We start from the raw sequence: 23,539 nt of genomic DNA on the forward strand, positions 1-23,539 counted from the left end.
TTTACTCTTTTGGACCGTCCACTAAATCTAGGCTAATTCTAAAAAGGAAAAGTTTTAAACCAATACTAAGCATACACATCATTCTCCATGCGGACCCCACAATCCACTAACACTACTTCCACCATATTTTTCCATCATCTCTCTTACTTTACCAATTATGCATTATAACCAGTGTCATTTACAACTTTGTCCATTTTTTATGGACGAAAGAAGTATAATACTCCTCCCTCCGTTCCAGCTAAGATGACACTTTCCTTTTTTCACTTGTTTTGAAAAAATGATAATAAATAGTTAAAGTATAGAGAAAATAAAGTAAAAAGATAATAATATAGAAGATAGTGTCTTCTACAATATTCTCTAACTTACTTTATTTTTTAACTATTTATCATAATTTTTTCAAAACAAGTGCAAAACAAATGTGTCATCTTAGCTGGGACAGAGGGTGTAATAAATAATAAATATTTTTATTGTTATTATATTAGTATTATATTAAAAATTAATCAAGATTGTCTTAATGATATATTGGAATTGTGTAATTACATTCAATTATAATATCAATAAATAATTATAATTACAACAAATAAATATAAATTTAAAAATTGCACCACAATAACCATAAACTTGATATCTTTATTTTTTATATTAACCATTCTACCGCTTGATTAACTCACACACTAACATAAATATATCTTTTTAGATGAAAATAGGTAGCTTTTACATAATTTTATAAATATGAGCATAATTTGTTTGTATTATATTAAAGAGTTATTTATTTATTATGTACATATAGTACTCTCTCTATTCCATGTTAATAGATTTATTTTTTTTATTTCGGGAAGTTCCAACATAAATGAGTCATTTCTATTTTTCCTAAAAAGGAATCTCCTCTCTTACTTTATTCTTTCTTCATATCTCTTACTTTATTTACTATCCACTTAACACACTATCCTTAAACTCTGTGTCAAAAAAATGTCCCAATTAATAAAGAACGGAAGAAGTAGTTGAAAATTATAGAGATTAATAAAGAATTAAAAAAATGGAATTTTCTAGAATAGGTGGAGTTGGCTACAAATTGCCCAACACCCTCATATTATAGGGTTGCTTTGGTACCCACTCCTATCTTAGCATGGTTAGTTTGGCCACCTTACCTCTAATTAAAAGGTTTTATTTAAGTACATTTGATTAATTAATTAATAAATTATAATATACAATTTTAATGTGATGTTTAAAGCGGGTTTACCCACTCCTAAATTATCATGAGAGAACTCTGCCCCCATTGTCTGATTTAATAAATTGTACTTTCTCCATACCTAAAAGTTTGTCACACTTTTTTCAGCACTCGTTTTGTAGAAATAATAATAAATAGTTAAATTGAACGGAAGGTGACGTAAGAGAGAGAATAAGGTAGAGAAAAGTCTTAACTAAATTATTCTCTCTCTTACTTTACACTCTTTTCTCTAAGAGGAAAAGTAAGAGAAATATGGATAAAAAGTAGATAAAGTATAAAAGGAAAACTTTTAGATTTTAGAAATGGAATTATTTTTTGTGGAGATCTGAAAATGGTAAAGTGGGACTATTTGCGTGGATGAAGAGAGAAGAGTATAAATTTATAAATTATAAATTATACTCCCTCCGTCTCATTCAAGATGTCCACATTTCCTTTTTAGTTTTTCTCACTGAAGATGTTCACTTTCTATATTTAGAAATATATCTCTCTCTACTCTCTCCTCATTAAAATATTTAAGTAGACACCTAACAACTCCTAAAATCTTGTGTCACTCAAGAATGTGGATATCTTGAGTGGGACAGAAGGAGTATAATAATAAATAATAACTATTACTCTCTCCGTCCCCAAAGAATATGCACTTTGGGGATGACACGAGTTTTAATGTAAAATTGGTAAAGTATGAGAGATATAGAGAGAAAAATAATTAAAGTATTGTTAGTGGAGAATGGGTCCCACTCATTAGAGAGAAAAGACTTTCCAAAATTAGAAAATGCATACTCTTGTGGGACGGACTAAAACGGAAAGAGTGTATATTCTTGTGGGACAGAGGGGAGTATTATTTTTACTATTTTAGTACAAATTAAAATTAATCAAGTTTGTCTAAATGATATTTTGAAATTGTGAATTACATTCAATTATAATATTAATAAATAATTATAATTACAATAATAAATATAAGTTTAAAGGTAGCACCATAATAACCTTAATCTTGATATCTTTATACCATACTATCGCTAGATTAACTGACACACCCTATCGTGTGTACATCCTTTTAGATGGAAACTGAGTAGCTTTTATATAATTTTATAAATATGAGTATAATTTTTTTGTATTATATAAAAAGATATATTATGTCTTTCTGATTAGCCCATATATTATAATAATTTAATGTTTTAGTTTTACTTTCTCTGTCCCTTGTGTTCATCCTCCTTCATATTCGTGATTGTCTGTGTTATTTCTCAACAATTAATCCACTGAGAAGATTCTTGATTCTTCTGCTGGTTTTTGAAGTTAAAAAGGCTGAGAAGGAGAAGAAGCCCAATCAGGATCACAAGCGCGAGGAGGAACAAGTTCAATGACAGTTTGAGTGCTCGATGTAACTGAATGCTTTTCCAATCAAGGTTCTTCAAGCTAAGGTTGATTTGGGCAATTCCATGAGGGACAACACGTCAATGGAATTATTGAGTGATTCATCGCATGTTAAAATGTTGCAAATATGAATCATCGATTTACATCACTCGACGCCGATGCCCGGTTGATTCCTCCGTACAATGACACTCTGTGATTGAGCATTCATGGACGCATTCACAAGATTTTAGAACTGAATTATCATGTCCATAAGGCTAATCCCTTTGTGATTTTTTATGGAGATGATACAGGGAGAAGCTCAACTATTCGGTGTATATTTGACCTAGGAGGATTCCTCGACGCTCATTGTTGCTTCATGGTTCCCACCTTGGGACAAGGTGGATTATAACCGTGGAGGAGTTGATACGATCGTATCATATGATTATCTCCATATCTCCATTATTTAGTCTATTATTGATTTACCATATCTTTCTTATATATATTTAGGATATTTATTTGTTGTTTCTTAAGTTAGGGTATTTAGGAGTATTATAAATAGGAGACATTGTTATTCCTTTTAATCAATAAATGAATATATGAATATGAATTTACGTCTCTTTCTGTTTTATTTTATGCACTTTGTTTAAAGCTTGAGTTGCTGACGTGATTCTGCCTCCCGAGACTTCTTGTTTATCGTCTCCGGCATACCATTATCAGTTAGTGTCATGAAGATTCAAGAGAGAGAATATAATGACTGGGGGAATAAATAATAGGTGAATGAATTTGACATTTGTGCGTTTTTAGAGTTTAGAGACAAAAAAAAAAAGAGAGGAAAAAATGATTTTTTTTACATTACCGAAGACATACAACGAAATTCTTTCCGTTTCAAGAATTTAAAATGTATAAGTGCATTTTCCAAAGGCCACACTGAAGTTCAATTTTTTATTTTATTACTTTTATGTTAATATAATTTGAGGTGCCCATTCCACAATCTTCCCGAGCCCGAGAGCCAACTCATCCAACTGCTGCTGAGACAAAACTCCTGAGCTTCCGAAAGAAACATACACCACAGATCCGTCCGGTTGGGTATCCAGCTAACGTAAACAGGATGTATCTTCAGAGAAGAAATTGGTGGATCCGACATTGTTGGAGTCAGAGTAAATATATTGTCCACTTTAAGCTAAGCCGCACAAATTTATTTTTAGACATTCAAACATTCACACAAATCAAATGGTAAACATAACAAAGTTCTGCATTATTGAGACATTTATTAGAAATGGGCCACTCACCCCTTAAAAGGGGTCATAAGGGGGAGGGTTATCCACACTTATATAGATTAAATGGGATCTTCACATAAAAGGCCTCGGGGGGAGGGTTATCCACACTTATATAGATTAAATGGGATCTTCACCAAGTCGATGTGGGACAGAATTTAGAGAATTTAACACGCCCCCTCACGTGTGGGCCGGAAAGGACATCGGTCATCCATCACGTGGGTAGGCAATGCAAGAGAAACCATCATCGATGTGGGCCGGAAAGGACATCGGTCTTCCACTCGTGAGGTAGATAAGAGATAAAGAGAAAACCATCATCGACTTGGGCCCGCTCTGATACCATATTAGAAATGGGCCACTCACCCCTTAAAAGGCCTCATAAGGGGGAGGGTTATCCACACTTATATAGATTATATGAGATCTTCACCAAGTCGATGTGGGACAGAATTTAGAGAATTTAACAACATTCAAACAACAACAACAACAACAATCCTTCAACAGAAATTTCTTCAAATTTCCAATCTAATCATCACCGGATTTTATTCAGAGTTCTGATCATTTTAGCCACCAATGCTAGCTTTCAAACAAAACTAAATGAATAGATACAGCAAAAGAATATAATACTGATATCAAATCCTTCTTTTCAATTCCTACCGACTAATCGGATATGGATGTGAGACATATAATACTGATATAAAAAATCGTACATGTCAACTTTAAACCACATATTATTCCCATTCTTATCACCATTCTTATCACGTGTGCTCATAGAGCAAACAATGATATCATAGTATCTCTTTTGGCTTCCAAGTTTTTTTCTCTTCCAAATATGTGATCTTGTAATAAAATGCTACCCTCTTTGTCCATTGTTTAAAGAGCTCTTTTGACTCGGCATAAATTTTAGAAAATTATTTAATTTTTGTGAAGAAAATAAAAGAAGAAAGTAAGTGGAATGTTTAAAGTCGTATGCTCCCTCCGTCCACGAATAATAGACAAGATTGTGAGTTGCACGGGTTTTAATATGTAATTGGTAAACTAGGAAAGAGATAGAAAAAGTAGGAGGGAGGGAAAAGGTAGTTAAATGAATGTTAGTGGATTGTAAGTTCTACATTTAGAATGATGTGTAGGGCTAGTATTGGTTGAAAACTTTCTATTTAAAATTTAGGGTTAGCAAAACTTTTCTGTTTTTCATGGACGGTGGGAGTATATTAGATTCTTGAGTGTTAAAAAATGATGAAATGGGGAGTCTGTATACTAAAAATTGAATAAAGTAAATAGTTCTATAAATTATAGACAAACTAATATGGCAAAATGATTTATTAAATGGTGGACGGAGGGAGTACTTCTTAATTATATATCGTTCCTTGAAATACAGTCAAGCATATTGAAATTACTCTTATACAAAAGTATAAAACACTAAAATATGTGTGTAACGTACATATTTTACATATTTAAAATACGTTTATAAGTTATGATTATTTTAATTTTCAAAGATAGTTTAGTAGTAATTTTTAATATATGTTATGGGGCGTTCGTTTGCAAATTTGTATCTCGAGATTGAATATGTAGTGTGTTTAGTTTATGAAATTCAATTCCACAACTCAATCCTAGATGAATAATCATGAGTTAATTAGTCATAGCTAACCCCTTATGACTAAACTAATCTCACTATTCAATCCTAAATTATATGTTGGTATTATTTTATCTAGAAAATCGAACACCACCTAAAAATACTCTCTCGGTCCACGAAAAATAGAACACATTTGCCATTTTTGGTTGTCCACAAAAAATAGAGCACATTTAAAAAATGAAATTTTTAACTTCTCTCTTACTTTTTTCCCTATTCTCTTACTAATAATATTGACCCCACATTTCACTAACACTACTTCTCTCTTCCTTTTTCCATTCTCCCTTACTTTACCAATTCTACATTAAAACTCATGTCATTCACAATGCACCCTATTTTTCGTGGACGGAGGGAGTATAATACATAGTACTACCTATTTATAGTACAATTTTAACATGATTTGGTTTCTATTTTGCTCTCTTGGAAATTATCGTGTAATGGTGCATATCTTAACTTCATTTTTATAAATGTAATTCTTTATTGGGGTAATAAATTAATAAGTGTATCACACTTACTTTTTTAAAAAAAATATAACACAATAGCCATCTTCTATTTTATTATGTTTTTTACTTTATTTTCTTGTTACTCCTCTACTTTAACTCTCTTTACTTAATTTTTCTTATGTGTGGTGCCCAAAAGAAACATCTCATTTATCGCGTGACAAAGTACTACTCCCTCCGTCCCACAAATATTGTAGGGATCAGACCACCATGACATTAGTTACTAGGACCTCTTTTGTATTACATCATGTACTGAGACGGCTAATCTCAGAGGATACAAGCCAAGATACAAAAGATGATTACACAACTCAGAACTACTACAAAGTACATGATACAAAGAAAAGCTCTATCTAAGTTCAGATCCTATCACTGGATTGAACTACCCGACATCAGTCCGTGTATCACCTGCACACTCAAGTAGAATAGTTAGTAAACCAACAATCGATCCCGTAGGATCTAAAGTCAAGAATAAGAAAAGCACAGAAAACCGAGAGTTTGAAGGATATGGCTCAGGTCACAGCAGTGACTGCACTAGGCCTTGGACCTCCCCAAATCTTAACTGATTGTCACAAGGAGAGCACCGTTGAACGGACTTGACTGTCAAGGATCAGAAAACCCTAGATCCAACCGACTACGGCTCACCACGGCCAACTCAACACACGGATCTCCACAAACACTTGAATCTCGGCCTCACAGCACAAGATCTCTCAAGAACATCTCAGATCACACCTAGATCTAAGTAGGAAACCGAAGCAGTTACCAACTCAAGATCTACACCGAAGAACCTCTCTAAAACCGAGAATCAACGGTGAGAACAGAAGATCGAAGAAGATGACCGGCAAAGAACCGCCGTCAGAAGGAGAGGGAGTGTAGAAAGAAGGCGGAGCAAATCACAAGAGAGAGAGAGAAGGAGTAGACTGAATGAATGAAAACGGGAAAAGGAAGGGTCGAAGACTTATCTCTCACCAAACAAACACACCTCACATCCAACGGCTCTAACTCATGATCCGCGTGGAGTGAACGCGTGGTGGCCATCAGAGGACTCAGGTAAGTGAATTAATGTAATGGGCCTCATCCTCACATTGGGCCTTATTAATTCCATTTGGGCTCAAATATAGAACGAACCCAATTCCAAGACATGGAGTCCAATATTCAACATTCTCCACCTTTTGACTACATCAGGAGACACAGGGGAGAGCCTTGGTCCACTATTGCTTCATCATAGCCTACAAGGTTTATTCCTGACACCAAAGAGTTTTAAAGCTCATTAGTCAAGAAGAAACCAGGTTGCCTATCAAGACACCAGATGGGAAGCCAATTTGTCTTGAAGGACTTTAATTGCCTTGTGACTTCAAAGAGCCAAAACTCAGAGTCAACAAGGTCTTATTATCCCCGGGACATGCACATGCTAGCCACAGTCAAAATGCAAACTCCTAATACAAGTGAGCAGTTTATCAACAGGGAAACACTTTGTACTCATGTCAGCAGGGTTCTTGTCAGTATTCACTTTATCCAACAAAACCTCTTCATTTTCAACATCTCTAATGAAATGGAACCTAACATCTATATGCTTAGTTCCATCATGAAATACAGAGTTTTCGCATAATTGTATAGCAGACTGACTATCAGAATACACAGCAGGCATAACTTTCAAGAATTTAAGTTCACAAAGAACTCCCTTCAACCAAATAGCTTCCTTCATAGCCTCTGTGATGTAACGACCCGCTAAGCCGATATTATTAGAAACAATATTATTAGCTTGATTACCTATATAAGTGACCTTTATGCGATTAAATCCGAATTACGATAGATCGTCGTTGTTGTTTGTTTTGAGTTAGGTATGTGAATACAACCCGTAAATATATTTCACCTATTAGAATATAATAAATTTAAATAAATAAATAAGATTTCAAAATCAAAATTTTAATGTCTGATACATCCAACAAAAGTCCAACAAAATTTAATCTACACATCCTGTGTTCTAAGAAAATCGGATACTTCAACGCGGACAGCCACGAACTTGAACCGATTATACCTACATCAAATTAAATGAACAAGTGAACAAATACTCAAATAATTACTTTAATAAACAAATAAAATAAAAAAAAGAGAGAGATGGGGGGCAGATCCTTGAGGATCGATTTTTTTCGACACAGCATCAAATGCTGCATTTAATGATAGGAGGTGAATATCTTATCCCCTTACAAAGGGGAATAATTGGGAGAGAATGTCAGGCAACTTGCTATCAGCAACTTGCTACCACAGTCACTTGCACCGCCATCTTTTGTGTATATGTACATATAGATATACAATCATTTTCACCCACCCGCATCACAATCAAACTTTCCAAAAAGAATTCCACGTAGAATAGAGGAGGGAGAGTTGCAGAAAATTGGAGAGTCAAGCACTACAATCCAACAATACTTTTTTCCACATAGCAAGACATATACTCATAATTTACCAAATTCAGTAAATAGAAATCAAGTAGAATCCTACTGCCTTAATAACTAGAAAGAAGGAGAAAAACTTATCCCTATGAATCTGCCGGATTCCGACAGCAAGCTTGGCACTTCGTCGCCGACAATCGACAACCAACGCTCCGACAGTCACTGCTTTCATTCCTTTAAAAATCTGAAAAATTGAATTAATAAAGTTAAATACAAAAAACATGAATTCTTTGAGGTTTAAACAAAAGAAAAGAGATGAGAGAGACGAACAAATTTCCGACCACCTTACCTGTCGGGAATCGGCATCGGCAGCGTGGGAGGGGTCTAGGCTGCGGCGGCGGCCGGCGGTGCGAGGGGCGGAGAAGGCCGAAGCCGCCGCCTGTGCATGCACAGTGGCGGCGGCGGCTGACCTGAACGAGGGGGGGATCTGGTGATGACGGCGGCGTCTGTGCTGCGCACGGTGGTGGCGGTGCGTCGTCGTGCTCGCTGCGGCGGCGGTGGTGGAGTAATCTATGAGAGAGAGAGGGCAGCGGCGTACGGTGAAGAGGGAGAAAAGAGAGAGAGAGGGAGAGAAGAGAGAGAGATGAGGAGGAGGAAGGGAACACCGCCGGAGATGAAAACGGAAGCGGAGGCGGCGCCGGTAGGGTGGCGGTATGAGTAGATCTGAGAGACGGGAGAGAAGGGAAGCCGCGAGAGAGAGAAAGAGGAGGGAGAGAGGAAAACGGTGACGGAGGAGAAGCTGGGCAGCGATGGCGGATCCGCGACGACGGCTGCGGTGGTGGAACCGTGGCGGCCGCGGTGCAGTGGAGAGAGAGAAAGAGAGGAAAGGAGAAGATGATGGAGGGGAGGGAGCTGAAACTCTAAATTAGAAAAGGGGTTACCTATTTTGTGCATTTGGGGAAGAAGATGAATAGTGAGAAGGAGAGAGACGATAAGTGTTGGGGATAGGGGTATGTGGGCTGATTTTAATCCTAGGATTGAGGCTCTTTTCTTAATAGTTGGGCCACTGATTTATTGAGAATTGGGTCAAATTTTAATTTGGTGCTCGTGGGCTAGCTCCATGGAATTTACAGTGGGCTAGAATTAATTATTTTGGGCCATGGAGTAGTAAAGTATTTAGGGAATAAGTTGGGTTGTAGTGAAATAATCCCAGAAGTCCCATTTCCGAAAATCTAATTAATTAGACTATAATTTGAGAAAGAAATCTTGGCCTCTTTGAAAATAACACTTTACGGAAGAGATGTTAGCAATTTTTTTAGCCTACGTTGAGTTCAACTAATATTTTTGTATATTAATTAAATTAGTATTGGTTCTTCTATTAGTGAAATTAAGTTTAAATATCTGAAATTGATTAACGAAAGGTGCCAAATTAATTGAAGAGTGAGGCTTAAAGAACAAGCAGAATAAAATAGTATACATGTCATCAAGTTATTGTATATTCTTGAAGCTAAATTTAGCTTGCATTTTGCGTTCAAAAGGGGAGAATTGAGAGAAAGGTAAAAATTGTGGAGCGGGGAATTATTTTCAAAAATATTGGGAAGCATGCGGGGTGAGCTTTCTTATACTAAAAATACAAATCGCATTTTATGAAAACACGAACACATGTTCATGATTTTTAAAGATGTTGTCTAGCCATAAGTGTTTTTGTATGATGCCTATCTGTTGGCTACGACCAAGTGAATTATGAATGATGATATATGTGAATCGATTCGATTTTGAGTCCTGGTAGGGTTGTGTCCCTACTTGGAACCTCTGACCACGAACGACAGAGAAGGTGACCATGGAAGGTGGCCACCTTCCCGGCACAAGGATACCTCTGACATGTTGGACAGGGAAGGTGACCGTATGAGAACACTATCTCAGCGGCACAATGTGATCAGATATGGCTAAAGTACAGGAAAAAGGGGCTGCAGCCCAATGTGAATATTTTTAGTAAGCTCGGGTCCTTTTCAATAACACCCCCGAGTGTTACTGTGATGATGGCTTGACAATATTTTCAAATGTATATGTGTAATTTTCGGCAATGTGTTCACTGAGTACTTTTTGTACTCAGCCCTGCATATATTTCTAAATGTGCGGGTTGAGCAGCGAAGTGGTGGAGGAAGTGCTATTGAGACAAGACATTTAATTCAGTCAGATTTTGACTCTCGGAGGTTCATGTCTTCATACATGGAACCGCGTTCATTTGCTTCCGTTGTGCATCTTAAAAGACTCAAGTCTATTTTGTTCAAAACTCTGATATTTTGAAATTTTTACAAACAACTACTCGAGTCTTCATGATCGAGTATCTTTCTTCTATGTATCAGCACTTAATTAGTCATGTCTCGCAACCAATGTTTGATTTAATTTCCCCTGAATTCTATCCCCGCTTCTTATACCCCTGCCCCTAGTCACGGTTCCCCGACTATGCTATCCTTAGCTAGTGCGGTCGTGACATGTGATGACTATATATTCTGACTATGTGGTGGAGAGAGCAACTATGTGTTGCAACTGAGATTTCCAACTAATACAAGACCTACACACAGTAAATACATAGGAAGTAGTGGACTTTCTTTTATCCATGTCATTCGCATAGTTAGAATCAACATAACCACATAGCTCAACACCATCATCACATTTAAGCCAATATACCAGAGCAGGGTCCTAGATCAGGAGCACCCGACTTACCTCAGAGCCTATACCGGACGCTGAGCTTTACTCTGAGTTTTAGCGACCTAGCGTGCCACGGTGATCCCCCCGTGTCTTTGATACCACTATAGGGATTAGACCACCATGACACTAGTTACTAGAACTTCTTTTGTATTACACTGCGTACTGAGACGGCTAATCTCAGAGGATACAAGCCAAGATACAAAAGATGATTACACAACTCAGAACTGCTATAAAGTACATGGTACAAAGAAAAGCCCTATCTAAATTCAGATCCTATCACTGGATTGAACTACCAGACATCACTCCGTGTATCACCTGCACACTCAAGTAGAAGAGTTAGTAAACCAACAATCGATCCCGTAGGATCTAAAGTCAAAAATAAGAAAAACACAGAAAACCGAGAGTTTGAAGGATATGGCTCAGGTCACAGCAGTGACGGCACTAGGCCTTTGACCTCCCCAAATCTCAACTGATTGTCACAAGGAGAGCACTGTTGAACGGACTTGACCGTCAAGGATCAGTAAACCCTAGATCCAACCGACTACCGTTCACCACGGCCAACTTAACACACGGATCTCCACAAACACTTGAATCTCAGCCTCACAACACAAGATCTCTCAAGAACATCTCATATCACACCCAGATCTAAGTAGGAAACCGAAGCAGCCAACTCAAGATCTACACCGAAGAACCTCTCTAAAACCGAGAATCAACGGTTATAACAGAAGATCGGAGAAGATGACCGGCAAAGAACCGTCGTCAGAAGGAGAGAGAATGTAGAGAGAAGGCGGAGCAAATGGCAAGAGAGAGAGAGATAGTAGACTGAATGAATGAAAACGGGAAAATGAAGGGTCGACAGACTTATCTCTCACCAAACAAACACACCTCACATCCAACAGCTCCAACTCATGATCCGCGTGGAGTGCACACGTGGAGACCATCGGAGGACTCAGGTAAGTGAATTAATGTAACGGGCATCATCCTCAAATTGGGCCTTATTAATTCCATTTGGGCTCAAATATAGAACCAGCCCAATTCCAAGACATGGAGTTCAATATTCAACAAAAATATTCACTCTTTCCATCTTAGTCCGTCCCACGAGAATATTCATTTTTCAATTTTAGAAATTATTTACTCTCTAATGAGGTAGGACCAATTCCCCACAAAATATACTTAAATTACTTTTTCTCTTTATATCTCTCTTACTTTACCAATTTTTGCATTAAAAACCGTACTGAACCCAAAGTGCATATTCTTTAGCGATAGAGGGAATAATAGTTAGTATAGAAAACTATGTGCCACACAAATTCTATTTTGCTTTGTCATCTTAAATGAACTGGTAATAAAATATGGAAAATTCATCCGTAGATGCATGTCATCTGTACTTGGAGAAAATTAGTATTAAGTAATCGAAAGTTAAAGACGGTGCTGAAAATGGAAGGATAAATGACTATCAATCTTTAATTTGGATATTGAGTAATTGGAACGTTCATAACTTGAACCAGCGCTTTATAAATTAATTTATGAACTTTTATTTGTTAGCTCTAAAATTATTCATGTAAATCAAATGTTAAATAGTGCCATAAAACAATTATAGTACTATCACCCATTTTCGATTTTGTGAAAATGAAAGATGACCTCTACCTCCATATTGTGAAAATGTAAATATAAAAACATTGTCAATAATTAATACCCATCATCTCATCCTTCACTTTGTAAGAATTTCTCCAAATTCTTATAAGATGACTCCCCATATTGGTTCCGTTGTAAAAGGACATATACAAAAAGCACAATATATGAAAAAAAATACTACTAAATTGCACCATATTGAAAGAACAGATTAATAGCACTACCCAACATGCACAAATTCATAGATAAATGCCTATAGTCCTCAAAGTAATTTCTCATCTTCCACCATAGATTGGCAACACAATATGATCCCTGCAGATGCTACCATATCCCGAACTTGAGCTCACACCACTCATTCCATTGTAGTCAATTGGAAGCAAAGACACCGCCTCTTCTTCGATGTCTACAGCATCTCGTGCCCACGAGTGCTTCCCTCCGAGCATTAGCCCTTCGAGTTCCATTGCTACCTCCTTCATACTAGGCCTATTTTCACCTTTCACGTTCAAGCACTCTTTTGCTAGCTCAGCAACTGCAGATATTTGCTCCGTATTTCCCACACACACAATATGATCATCAACAATTTCAAACAACTTATCCTGTTTCAGAACAAAAAGGAAATAGTTAGCTAGACTCTTTTCCTCTACCGGCCTATCTAAACTCAATGCTCTCCGCCCCGTTAATAGCTCCAACAGAACCACACCAAAGCTATAAACATCGCTCTTCTCTGTCAATTGGTTTGTTTGCATATATTCAGGATCAAGGTATCCAAAAGTCCCTTGTACGATAGTGGATAGTTGTGCAAGATCAACCGGAACCAACTTTGAAGATCCAAAATCCGACACCTTTGCTGAGAAATTATGGTCTAGAAGGATGTTGTCCGACTTGACATCTCTATGTATGATTGGAATAGAAGCGGAAGAGTGCAAATACGAGAGCACCCCTGCAGTTTCTGCAGCAATCTTCAAACGCATTTTCCAGTCAAGAACACGCGCCTTAGCCTCATTGTGCAGGTGCGAAGAGAGGGTGCCATTGCTTATGAACTCGTAGACTAGGAGGGGTGTGTCGGTTTCAAGGCAACAACCAAGTAGTGTAACTACATTCCTATGGTTGATTTGAGACAGAACAACCACCTCGTTGATGAACTGCTCGATTTGTGTGGGATCGACTCTTATAGACCTCTTGATTGCAACTGTTCTTCTGTCCGCTAACACGCCTCTGTACACTGTACCAAAGCCACCTCGACCAATGATCATACTGCTGTGGAAGTTGTTGGTGGCCATTTGTAGCTTGGATGAGCTGAAGATGGTGATCATCTCCGGTGAGGCTTCTCTTCTAGCCAGCTTCTCCTGCAACATATGCCCGCCGTTTTGGAGGAAGAATTTTAACTTGGTCTTTCTCTGTGATCTTCTCTTGAGTTCCAAGTAGAGGAGGATGATAGCAAGTAGCAGAGCAATAATCCCACCAGCAACTACTGTTTATTTGTTTTCCACAAGCTAAAATGTGAGTATATGTTTGAAGAAGCAAGAAACATATCCAAGAAAAGAATACTCCCTTCGTCCCCCAATAATTGTCCACTTTGGTTCTGGCGCGAGTTTTAAGAAAATGTAAAAGAAAGTGAGTTGAAATAGTCAGCGGAATATGAGTCCCACATCTATATATTAGTTTTATAATAAAATGTGAGTGGAATAAGTCAGTGGAATGTGAGACCTACTTATCATTTATGGTAAAAAGTGAAAATGGACAATTAATGAGGGACAAACGAAAATGGCAAAAAAAGAACAATTAATAGGGGACAGAGGGAGTATTTAGATATTACCAATGGAGATAGAGGCAATTTTGATATTCTGTTTCTTTGAGCAGCCATAATCACCTCTCCCATCACCATCGTAGTTCTTGGGACAAGAACATGTGTAACTCCCTTGAGTATTATAGCAATACTCACTCTTGGTGCACTTATGTATCTTGTCTGTGCATTCATCAATATCTGCAAACAAACATTTATTAGCACATACTCTGTAAATACAAAGAGAAGTAAAGAATGGTAGGCAAATATACCTCTACATCCATTAGTTAGATAAGGATTTCCTTCAAATCCGTCGCTGCAACGGCAATTGTAGCCATTGCCATTTTTGGGGTTGTGGCAATGAGAGTTTGCACTGAGGCAGGCATTGCCGGTGACCTTTTCGCACGTCTCATTCCCGATGGACCAATCAACCACCGTAGGAAGTTTGGTAACGTCGGACAGGTTTGTAAGATTAGCCTTTGAAAACTTGAAGGCATTGTCCTCAACAAAAAAGGCATAGCTACAGTTGCTGAAGTTGGAAATACGGGTATAATTGAAATGACTCCCGACTTCAATATCAAGATTCCACACATCGTCAGGGATGATAGTCTGGCAACAACCCGCGCCCGCACACTCCCCTTCCGTTAGATCATCCAGCGAGCTGCACATGGCGGTGCAGCCGGTCGTGAATCTGCGTTTCAGCCTATTCCCCGACACGTAGCCATAGGCATCGCATCCCACGATAGTGAACTTATTCGCAGTGTTGCTCACCGTGAAATATTTAGTGAGCTGTAGAGATGGTCCGTTGCTCCTAGAACTTTTGCCATTTTTATAGCAATTTTTGGCTATGAACTGCAGCAATTTGAGGTGGCCGTCGAGGGATAGATCTGTGAGTTCGACAGTCGTATCCATCCAGAAGAGTTTTGAAGTTGAGTGGTTGCAAGTCACCCCGAATTCTCTATCAAGGTAGCATTCTGGTGTGGTGCCGAAAGGGAATGGGATGCGTATGTCGCCGCAAGTATCGATGCAGTTGGGCTTAGCTACGGGGAAATTCTGTGTTGCTAGCGTGGACGCCATTGCCAGCATGATTATGAACATGCTCAACACAATTAGTGCCTGCATATTTTTTACTCTCTCAAACACCATAATTATACTTATCGCAATGAATAACCACACAACAACAATATGGAGTTATATAGAAATAATTTTGAAAAGTCTTTACATATGTGGTCCAACTCTTGCAGCGTGTTATTCCTTACCCAAAATATGGGCTCCTTTTTTCGTCGGATATGAGATTATGATATGAGTAAGAAGTAGAATGAAAAATACTACTCCCTCCATCCTCCATTAATTAACCGTTTGACTTGGCACAAGTTTTAATAAATGTAATAGAAAGTGGGTGAAAAAAAAACTAGTAGAATGTGGATTCTACTTTTATACATTAATTTTATAATAAAATGTGAGTGAAATGAGTTGATGGAGTGTGGGGTCCATTACCAAAAGTAGTACAGTAAAAATTAATGGTGTCAATTAATTAGGGACGGACCAAAAAGGAAATTGATGTCAATTAATGGTAGTAACCCTTTTGAGATTAAAAAAATTACAAATTATACTCACTCAGTACACCATTTAAACAGCTCTTTTGACTCGGTATGAGTTTTAAGAAATCATTTGACTTCGTGTGTAAAATAAAGGGTGAAAGTGAGTGGAATGTGTGACCAATGTAAAAGATAAGTATTATATTGGATTGTGAGGGTAAAATGTTGATGAAATATATATGGGGTTCACATATTAAAAGTGTAATAAAGTAAATAGTTTTATAAATCGTGTAACCTAAGATAACAAAATAGTTCTTTAAATAGTGGATGGTGGATGGAGAGAGTCCACGACAATTAAACAATAGTAGTACCCTTTTAAGTCAGTTTTAATCCATGCACCGCCGATGGGATCATAGAAACCATTATAATGCAATTATAAATTTAACTCATACTTATACGAAACGTATATTTGATCAACCACACTTATGGAGACACATGTAGTAGGGGGAGAGGCTTAAGAGATTTTTTTAAAATTTTCCATATAATATTATCGGATTTTCTGTACTTTATAAGAATATATTAGTGTGCAAAAAAGCCCATATATCATAAAAAATGTGTATCAAAAATATTATTCCGATATTTTCGACTTGAAATTTAGAATGTAACCAGAATAATTTTCTTCGCCTGGCCTTGATTAAGGCTGAATTTTGATTTTAATTTACGAGTTTGAAGTTTCTCGATTTTTGACGGAATTTAATGGTTTTGTATGAGAAAGGAAAGACACAAGTTTTGTAGGGTGGAATAACAATATATACGACATAGATTCATGTACAAGTCGTTGAATTAGTCTTCCTGCAGGCGTCTTCTTCATTAGTATTAACTAAGATGTGCATTGCGACACTGACATTCCACAACTTAGTCGCCCTGACCTTTCTCTTTTTTTCCTAAACTTTCTTACGTAATTCATCTATGGCTCTGTTCGATATCATGGAATTCGACATGTAAAATTAGAATTAGATCCTTCCATTCTAAATCTAATGTTTGGCATTCGCAAATATATAGAATCAATTCCAATTCATCTCAATTTCATAGTTTGAATTTCATATAAAAAAATTGATAATTGGAATTTCAAAAATTATAAAATTGGGCATCTTAACAAACGACACACGCATATATACACACTACACACACAAATACATACTATAGTGTATTTGTTCGGTGAATGTGTGAGTGTGTGCATGCGAAGTGAATTAATGTGTGTGCACAATTTCTTCAACTTCGACTTCACATCAATTACTCCATATCATTTGTATGAGGATTTCGAATTGAATTATAGTCCACATAATTCAATTACGTGGAATTTTAATTCTACGTCCAATACAGTTCTAATTCTCTGTAAGGAACATACCCTAACTAATTTGTTGAATCATCATCTCGGATTGTGTTTTTGGATTATTCAAAACATCTTCAGTGAGATTTTCTTTATTAATTTTAGTTTGGATTTATTAATTGTTAATTCTCGGTTACAATTTATTATTCTTTCCATTCCCGCTCAAAATGTATTAGTATTAATTTTTTTAACTATTATTATTCATTTAAACTTAATATATTTTAAATATAAATATCAAATAAACACATTTTTCAACTTCCTTTCACAATATGTTCTATCTTTGTTTTCTCTTAAGCCATCCGTGTTGCGTCTCGGGGATGCCTCACCGTCTCGGTCTCGTTTAGGCGAGACGAGCCAACTGTGAGATTGTGTTATAAAGGTCTGGTCATACGAAGGGGCTTGGGGAGGGGGAGCCGGCGAGCCACAACCCCCACTCTCTCCCACGTGGCACGCTGGTGTTGAGCGGTGAAGCCCATTTACTAGCCTGCAAGTGGCGTCATAATATGATGGTTTGAATTTTATTTTTTTTAAAGAAAAATATCGAAAAAATCAAAAACAAATTAAAATTCATCTATAATAAGAAATTTAAAATCTCAAAAAAATCGAAAAAAAAATTTAAATTTATTTTTAATTAAGTATTTTTTTAATAAGTTGCAATTTTAAATTAAAGAAATTAAATTGTAAGACTAATTAATAAATAGTTAACATAAGATATTGTTAAGAAATGTAGGATTGTCGAAGTATTGTTTTTTGATTAAGAAATGAATTTAAAAAATGATGTTGAGCCTATTGGACAAAATTTCAATATTCCGGTAGAACTATTGAATAATTGTGATTGGAATTTTTTTTTTTAAATTGGATTAACATTGTATCACCATAAATTCTTTTGTTTTTTAAAATTAACTCTATATAAGCGAGGAAATTACAAATAAACTCCTATACGAGGAAAATACAACTGATGTCAGGAGGGCTCGAACTCGGCACCTCACGCAATAATGTCTAAGCTCTTTGCCGCTAGTACAAAGGCTCTGGACTAATTGTGATTGGAACTTGTGGTCCGATACTTTAGGCGAAACCTTCGGATTCAATCGGTCTATATATGTTATCATTAACTGCGGGTAATTTCTTTTGTTTTACTCGTGTTTTTAATACAACCCTAATATAAAATAATTACAGCATATCTTGAAAAAACAAGCAAACTAAAGCCGCCGAATTTATAGTTTATAGTACTAGTTTGTAATTTACTTTACGTACGAATTCAACTTATCAGCATCGAAAATTTCTTATTGGTGAATTGACAATATGTTGTTTATAATTAATGATGAAAAAAATCGTAATCTTAAAATTTAACAATAATTTGTAAACCACAAAACGGTTTTGCGTTCTTAGGCCATCTACAACGCTGTTCCTATACCGTTCCTTAACCGTTCCTTAAATTACTATTTGTGGGGCTCACTGTACTTTTTAACTCCATTTCTTAACTAAGGAACAGAATCTGCAACCCTCCGTTCCTTATCCGTCCCTTAACCGTTCCTTAAATTACTATTTATTCAATTTCATTTTTTATTTTTAATTCCCACCCAATTCAATTAAAACAAACACACTTCATTAAATAAAATAAACTTACAACATAAAATTTCGTAAAAAAAATATAACTTAATAATTCCTAAAAATAAAAGTACACAATTTAATAATTGGTGTAGAAATAGAGAGGATTTGAGAGGAATAGATGTGTGTTTGTGAGTGAAATGAGTATGAAATAGGAGTATTTTATAGAGTAAAGAAATAAAAAAAAATTGAAAAACGGCTGTAAACGGTAACATTACTGTTTACAAATTTTTTTTATTTTTTTTTATTTTTTTTTTAAATTCGAATTAAAAAAATATATATTTATTGCATCATCGTGACGACGCCCACTCGCGGGCCGGCGAGTGGGCGTCACGCATGGCCTGGGAGCTCGCCACGTCGCCTCGGCGCGTGGCGAGACGTCTCGTGCCGCGTCTCATGGTGGCGGCTCTCGGGACGGGCTGGGGACGAAACGGCAGGCTGCAACGCGTTTCTCCGCGGTTTCATTCCTCCGGCACGGAACGCGGGCCGGTTACGCCACGCTTTGTGGATGCTCTTAATCGTGAACTAATCATAATATACAACAATCTTATTGATAATCCGAAAACTTTTTAACTGTGAATTATGGACAAACCCAAGATACTTGCTAAAACAAATAGATAATTTTGTATTGAGTAAAGGTCTAAAATGATCCTAAACATATAGCTAGAATATGAATTTGGTTTAAAACATTCACTTTTTGAGAACCGAGTCCAAAATATTTGAAATCGTTATTGAAGTGTTCCTAATTTGACGGAACCGTTAATTTCTAACGACAAGCACCCAATTAACGATTTTTTGACTTAATTAGTAGTATAATGATACATAATAATTTAATGGAGCAGCGGTGTTGAGCTCATGGAGCAGCAATACTACTCGACTGACAACGAGCTGGCAGAGGCGACGGAAGCGAAACCATCATCCAGCAACAGCGACGACGTCGGTGGAGAGATAACAACGTCGGACCGCTAAGAAAGAAAATTGAGAGAGATGAGGAAGACTGAAAGGGATAGGTGTTGATGGCGACAACAATGGTGGATAGCGACTGTTTTGATCTCAGACAGCAGCAATGCGAAGAAACACACGATGACGGCGAGTTGTGGAGGAGCGAGGAGAGAGAGAGAGAGAAAGATGCGACGAGGTTGGGCGCCAGAGAGAAGAAGAGAGAGTGAGTTGATTTAGGAAGAACGAATGAGAGATGGAAAAAAAAGAGAGAAAGAGTCGATTTTGGAATATCTTAGCACTTTTTTAATTTTTTATTTAATTTTGTTTAATTAATTATGCATTAATATATTAATTAAGTTAAAAAATTATTAATTAGGCGTTGACCGTTAGTTTTTTACGGAACCGTAAAAAAAGACCACTTCAACAACGATTTCAAATGTCACAATTTTCAAAAAGTGAATGATTTAGACTAAATTCATATTCTAACTATAATTTCAGGACCAATTTTGACCTTTACTCTTTTATATACTCCCTCCGTCCCGCACTACTTGCATTTATTTCCTTTCTGGGCGTCCCAAGTTATTTGCACTCTTTCCATTTTTAGTAACAATTTATACCTACAGCCGTAATTGATGACTTTGTCTATCACTAATTCCTTAATCCCCGTGCCCAAAAGGAAATGTGCAAGTAGTGCGGGACGGAGAGAGTATTAATTATTGATTAAGTCTTATTTGTATATACTATTGATTATTTGACTAAGTCTATTATATGAAAATAGCCGATAAGACTAAGTCTACTATATGAATCTCAGTGTACTCCATCCACCAAGTCAAATAACCAGTATGATTAGGACCAAAACCAATACTCCCTTTCGTCCTCGAAAATAGTCTCATTTTATCACTTTACTCTAATTTCTCTAAATGAAAAGTTTTCCTCTTTAACTTTATCCACTTTTTCTCCTCTCTCATACTTTACCTATATTTACTTTATATATCTCGCTTACTTTACCTACTTTTTCTCATTCTACTTTACCAATTTCTCATTATAAGTCGTGTCATCCACAAATGAGACTATTTTTTGTGGACAGAGGGAGTATTATTTCATTATTATAGCGTATTTTATCTTTATAATGGAAAATAGATAATTTTATATATTGGTTATTTGAGTTTTGAATAAGTCTAATATATGAATGTATCCTTTACCTACTATAATGAGACATTTTTAATTTAGAATAAGTCGTGTGTGGAATTAGCGCTAAGCTGTTTTCATCATGAGGGTTTAGGGACGTCGTCTTCCCACGCGTTGTACGGCTGCGAACCTCTGCCATTGATTGTGGTTTTGCAAAAGAATTTGGAGAAGACACAACATCCCATGTGAGCTACTGCAAACCGCCACCGCCGTGATGTTGAGTTTCGCTTAGGCGACAAGGTTTTACTTAAATTACAACGGTGCCCACTATCACCGGCGATTTTACCATCCTTTCGAAGTGATTGAGCGCAATTACTTATTTAATTTATATTTTTGCGCTTTAATTAATTATTAAACAATAGAGTTGAGCATATCTATAAGCTCTTTTCCGAATTTTGTTTGTTGAATCTTACCGGATCGCAAAGAAACTCCAATCAACTAACTATAGGTGACTTATCGTTATTTCCCCTCAATAAATTAATAAACGTCACCTTATTTTCACGTCTTATTTTGCAACCCCAAAAACTACTCTTCTTGTTCGACAGATCTACTACCCTTGACGGAAATTTTGATCTCTGAGCAAGGATTCGCCGCTGATTATCTTGATAAGGAAAGAAATCCATTATCAGAGACAGAAAAACTGAATAAAGTATAAGATGAGGTTTTCATTTTTGTAATATGACTATTTTTCGAGGACATCCAAATTGCAAAACCAAACTATTTTACGTGGACGAATGGAGTAAAGAAATGTACGTGAGACTCATTTTTTTATATTGATTTTATAATAAAATGTGGGTGAAGTGAGTTAGCGGATTGTGAGACCTAGTTACTATTGGCAATTGAAACTAAAAATATAACATATAACTGTCCCAAATCGGTGTCAAGAGAAAAACTGAAACTAGTATATAAGTCTCATGGGCCCCTCCTCCTATCACCAATTGGTTTTAGGATGGAACTCATGGATTTCTATCATGGTATCAGAGCAGGTCACCGACTGTGGGTCATATTTAACTGACCCAGCAGTATATCTGGGCTGAAACCGAAAAAAATGACTGACCCAGCAGTATAACTGGGCTAAAATTTGGGCCAAGTGGTCCAACCGATCGAAAAAAATTGGGCTGATTGTCTAATCAATTAGAAAAAAAGTCCAACCCCTCCAAACTTCACTTTGAAGGGTTTGAGGGAGGGTGTTGGCAATTGAAACTAAAAATATAACATATAACTGTCCCACATCGGTTTGAGGGAGGTGTTGGCAATTGAAACTAAAAATATAACATATAACTGTCCTACATCAGTGTCAAGAGAAAAACTGAAACTAGTATATAAGTCTCATGGGCCCCTCCTCCTATCACCAATTGGTTTTAGGATGAAACCCATGGATTTCTATCAGTTACCATTTATGGTAAAAATGATGTGTGACAATTATTATGGGACGGACCGAAATGGAAAAAAGTGATAATTATTGTGGGACGGAGAGAGCATTATCTTCGATACCAGTTTCACACGTATATAAGCAAGCATTTTTATGTTCCACACATAACAAATAAATTACAGATATAATTACATAGACATGAGAACACAAATTTTATAAATCAGTATAAATCATCCTTCATCAGTTCATCTCCTATAAAGATGATCAATAAATTTTTTCAGATTGTTTCAAGATGTTCCATCATCGGCAACACTCTTGCCACACATTTCCTCCAGTTTCAATGCATTTTCCTAAAACTTATTATCTTAAAACATCATGTCAATTTTATTCTTAATTTCATGTCTAGATCTAATACCCTCTTCATCAATATTAATTTTCAATCCAATCCCGCACTTATCACGAATGTACTTCTCATTATGCAACTGGTAGAAAAGTAGGACCAACAAAGGCCCATTGCTCACTGAAAGCTCGTTTTCTTCGAGGTGTTCTTCTTTCTTTTTTGGATATTTTCGTCTTTACTTATCTTCCGCGCCAACTAACTCATGAATTTGTAGCTGTATATTGATCAAGTCGGAATACCAATCGGATCCAGTGGACAAGATCTTATGTCACCTACGCGTGTCCCTTGAGCGGATCCATTGGACAACCTAGCTGATCAACTTAGTGTGTTTCAACCTACTCTGGCTTTGTTGAGTGCGCGAACGGAGAAAGTCGAAGGCTTTCAAAACCTTAACCCACAATACTATTACTTAGTAAAGGGAAGTAAGGATCGAATCCCACAGAGAGGATGTGTTCTACATTTGTAAAAGACAAGTTGGGAATGGCTGTCACACTTTAAAAGTGGGTTAAGTTGAGATTACTAATGGCTAGAACAAACTGAGAGACTAACTAGACTGAATTGATCAACTCATTCTAACTAAAGGAACTTGTGCTCCGGTTTCCTGAAATAGCAAA

At 36.6% G+C, this 23,539-nt stretch overlaps 2 protein-coding genes across 2 annotated transcripts; both read right to left on the reverse strand.

The window, feature by feature from the left end:
* Window positions 1–7,860: 7,860 nt before the first annotated feature.
* On the reverse strand, window positions 7,861–12,016 carry LOC121781587. Its single transcript, XM_042179310.1, has 3 exons — window positions 11,961–12,016; window positions 8,713–9,283; window positions 7,861–8,607 (listed from the first exon to the last, which is right to left on the reverse strand). Exons 1-3 carry the CDS (start codon window positions 12,014–12,016, stop codon window positions 8,443–8,445), a joined length of 792 nt encoding a protein of 263 aa, XP_042035244.1. The 3' UTR covers window positions 7,861–8,442.
* Window positions 10,711–15,717, reverse strand: LOC121782257 (putative wall-associated receptor kinase-like 16). The gene is made up of 3 exons (XM_042180013.1): window positions 14,760–15,717; window positions 14,521–14,688; window positions 10,711–14,175 (listed from the first exon to the last, which is right to left on the reverse strand). Exons 1-3 carry the CDS (start codon window positions 15,631–15,633, stop codon window positions 12,980–12,982), a joined length of 2,238 nt encoding a protein of 745 aa, XP_042035947.1. The 5' UTR covers window positions 15,634–15,717; the 3' UTR covers window positions 10,711–12,979.
* Between the last annotated feature and the right edge of the window lie 7,822 nt (window positions 15,718–23,539).

The sequence above is a fragment of the Salvia splendens genome, chromosome 20, assembly GCF_004379255.2.
Source record: "Salvia splendens isolate huo1 chromosome 20, SspV2, whole genome shotgun sequence".
Lineage (NCBI taxonomy): Eukaryota > Viridiplantae > Streptophyta > Magnoliopsida > Lamiales > Lamiaceae > Salvia > Salvia splendens.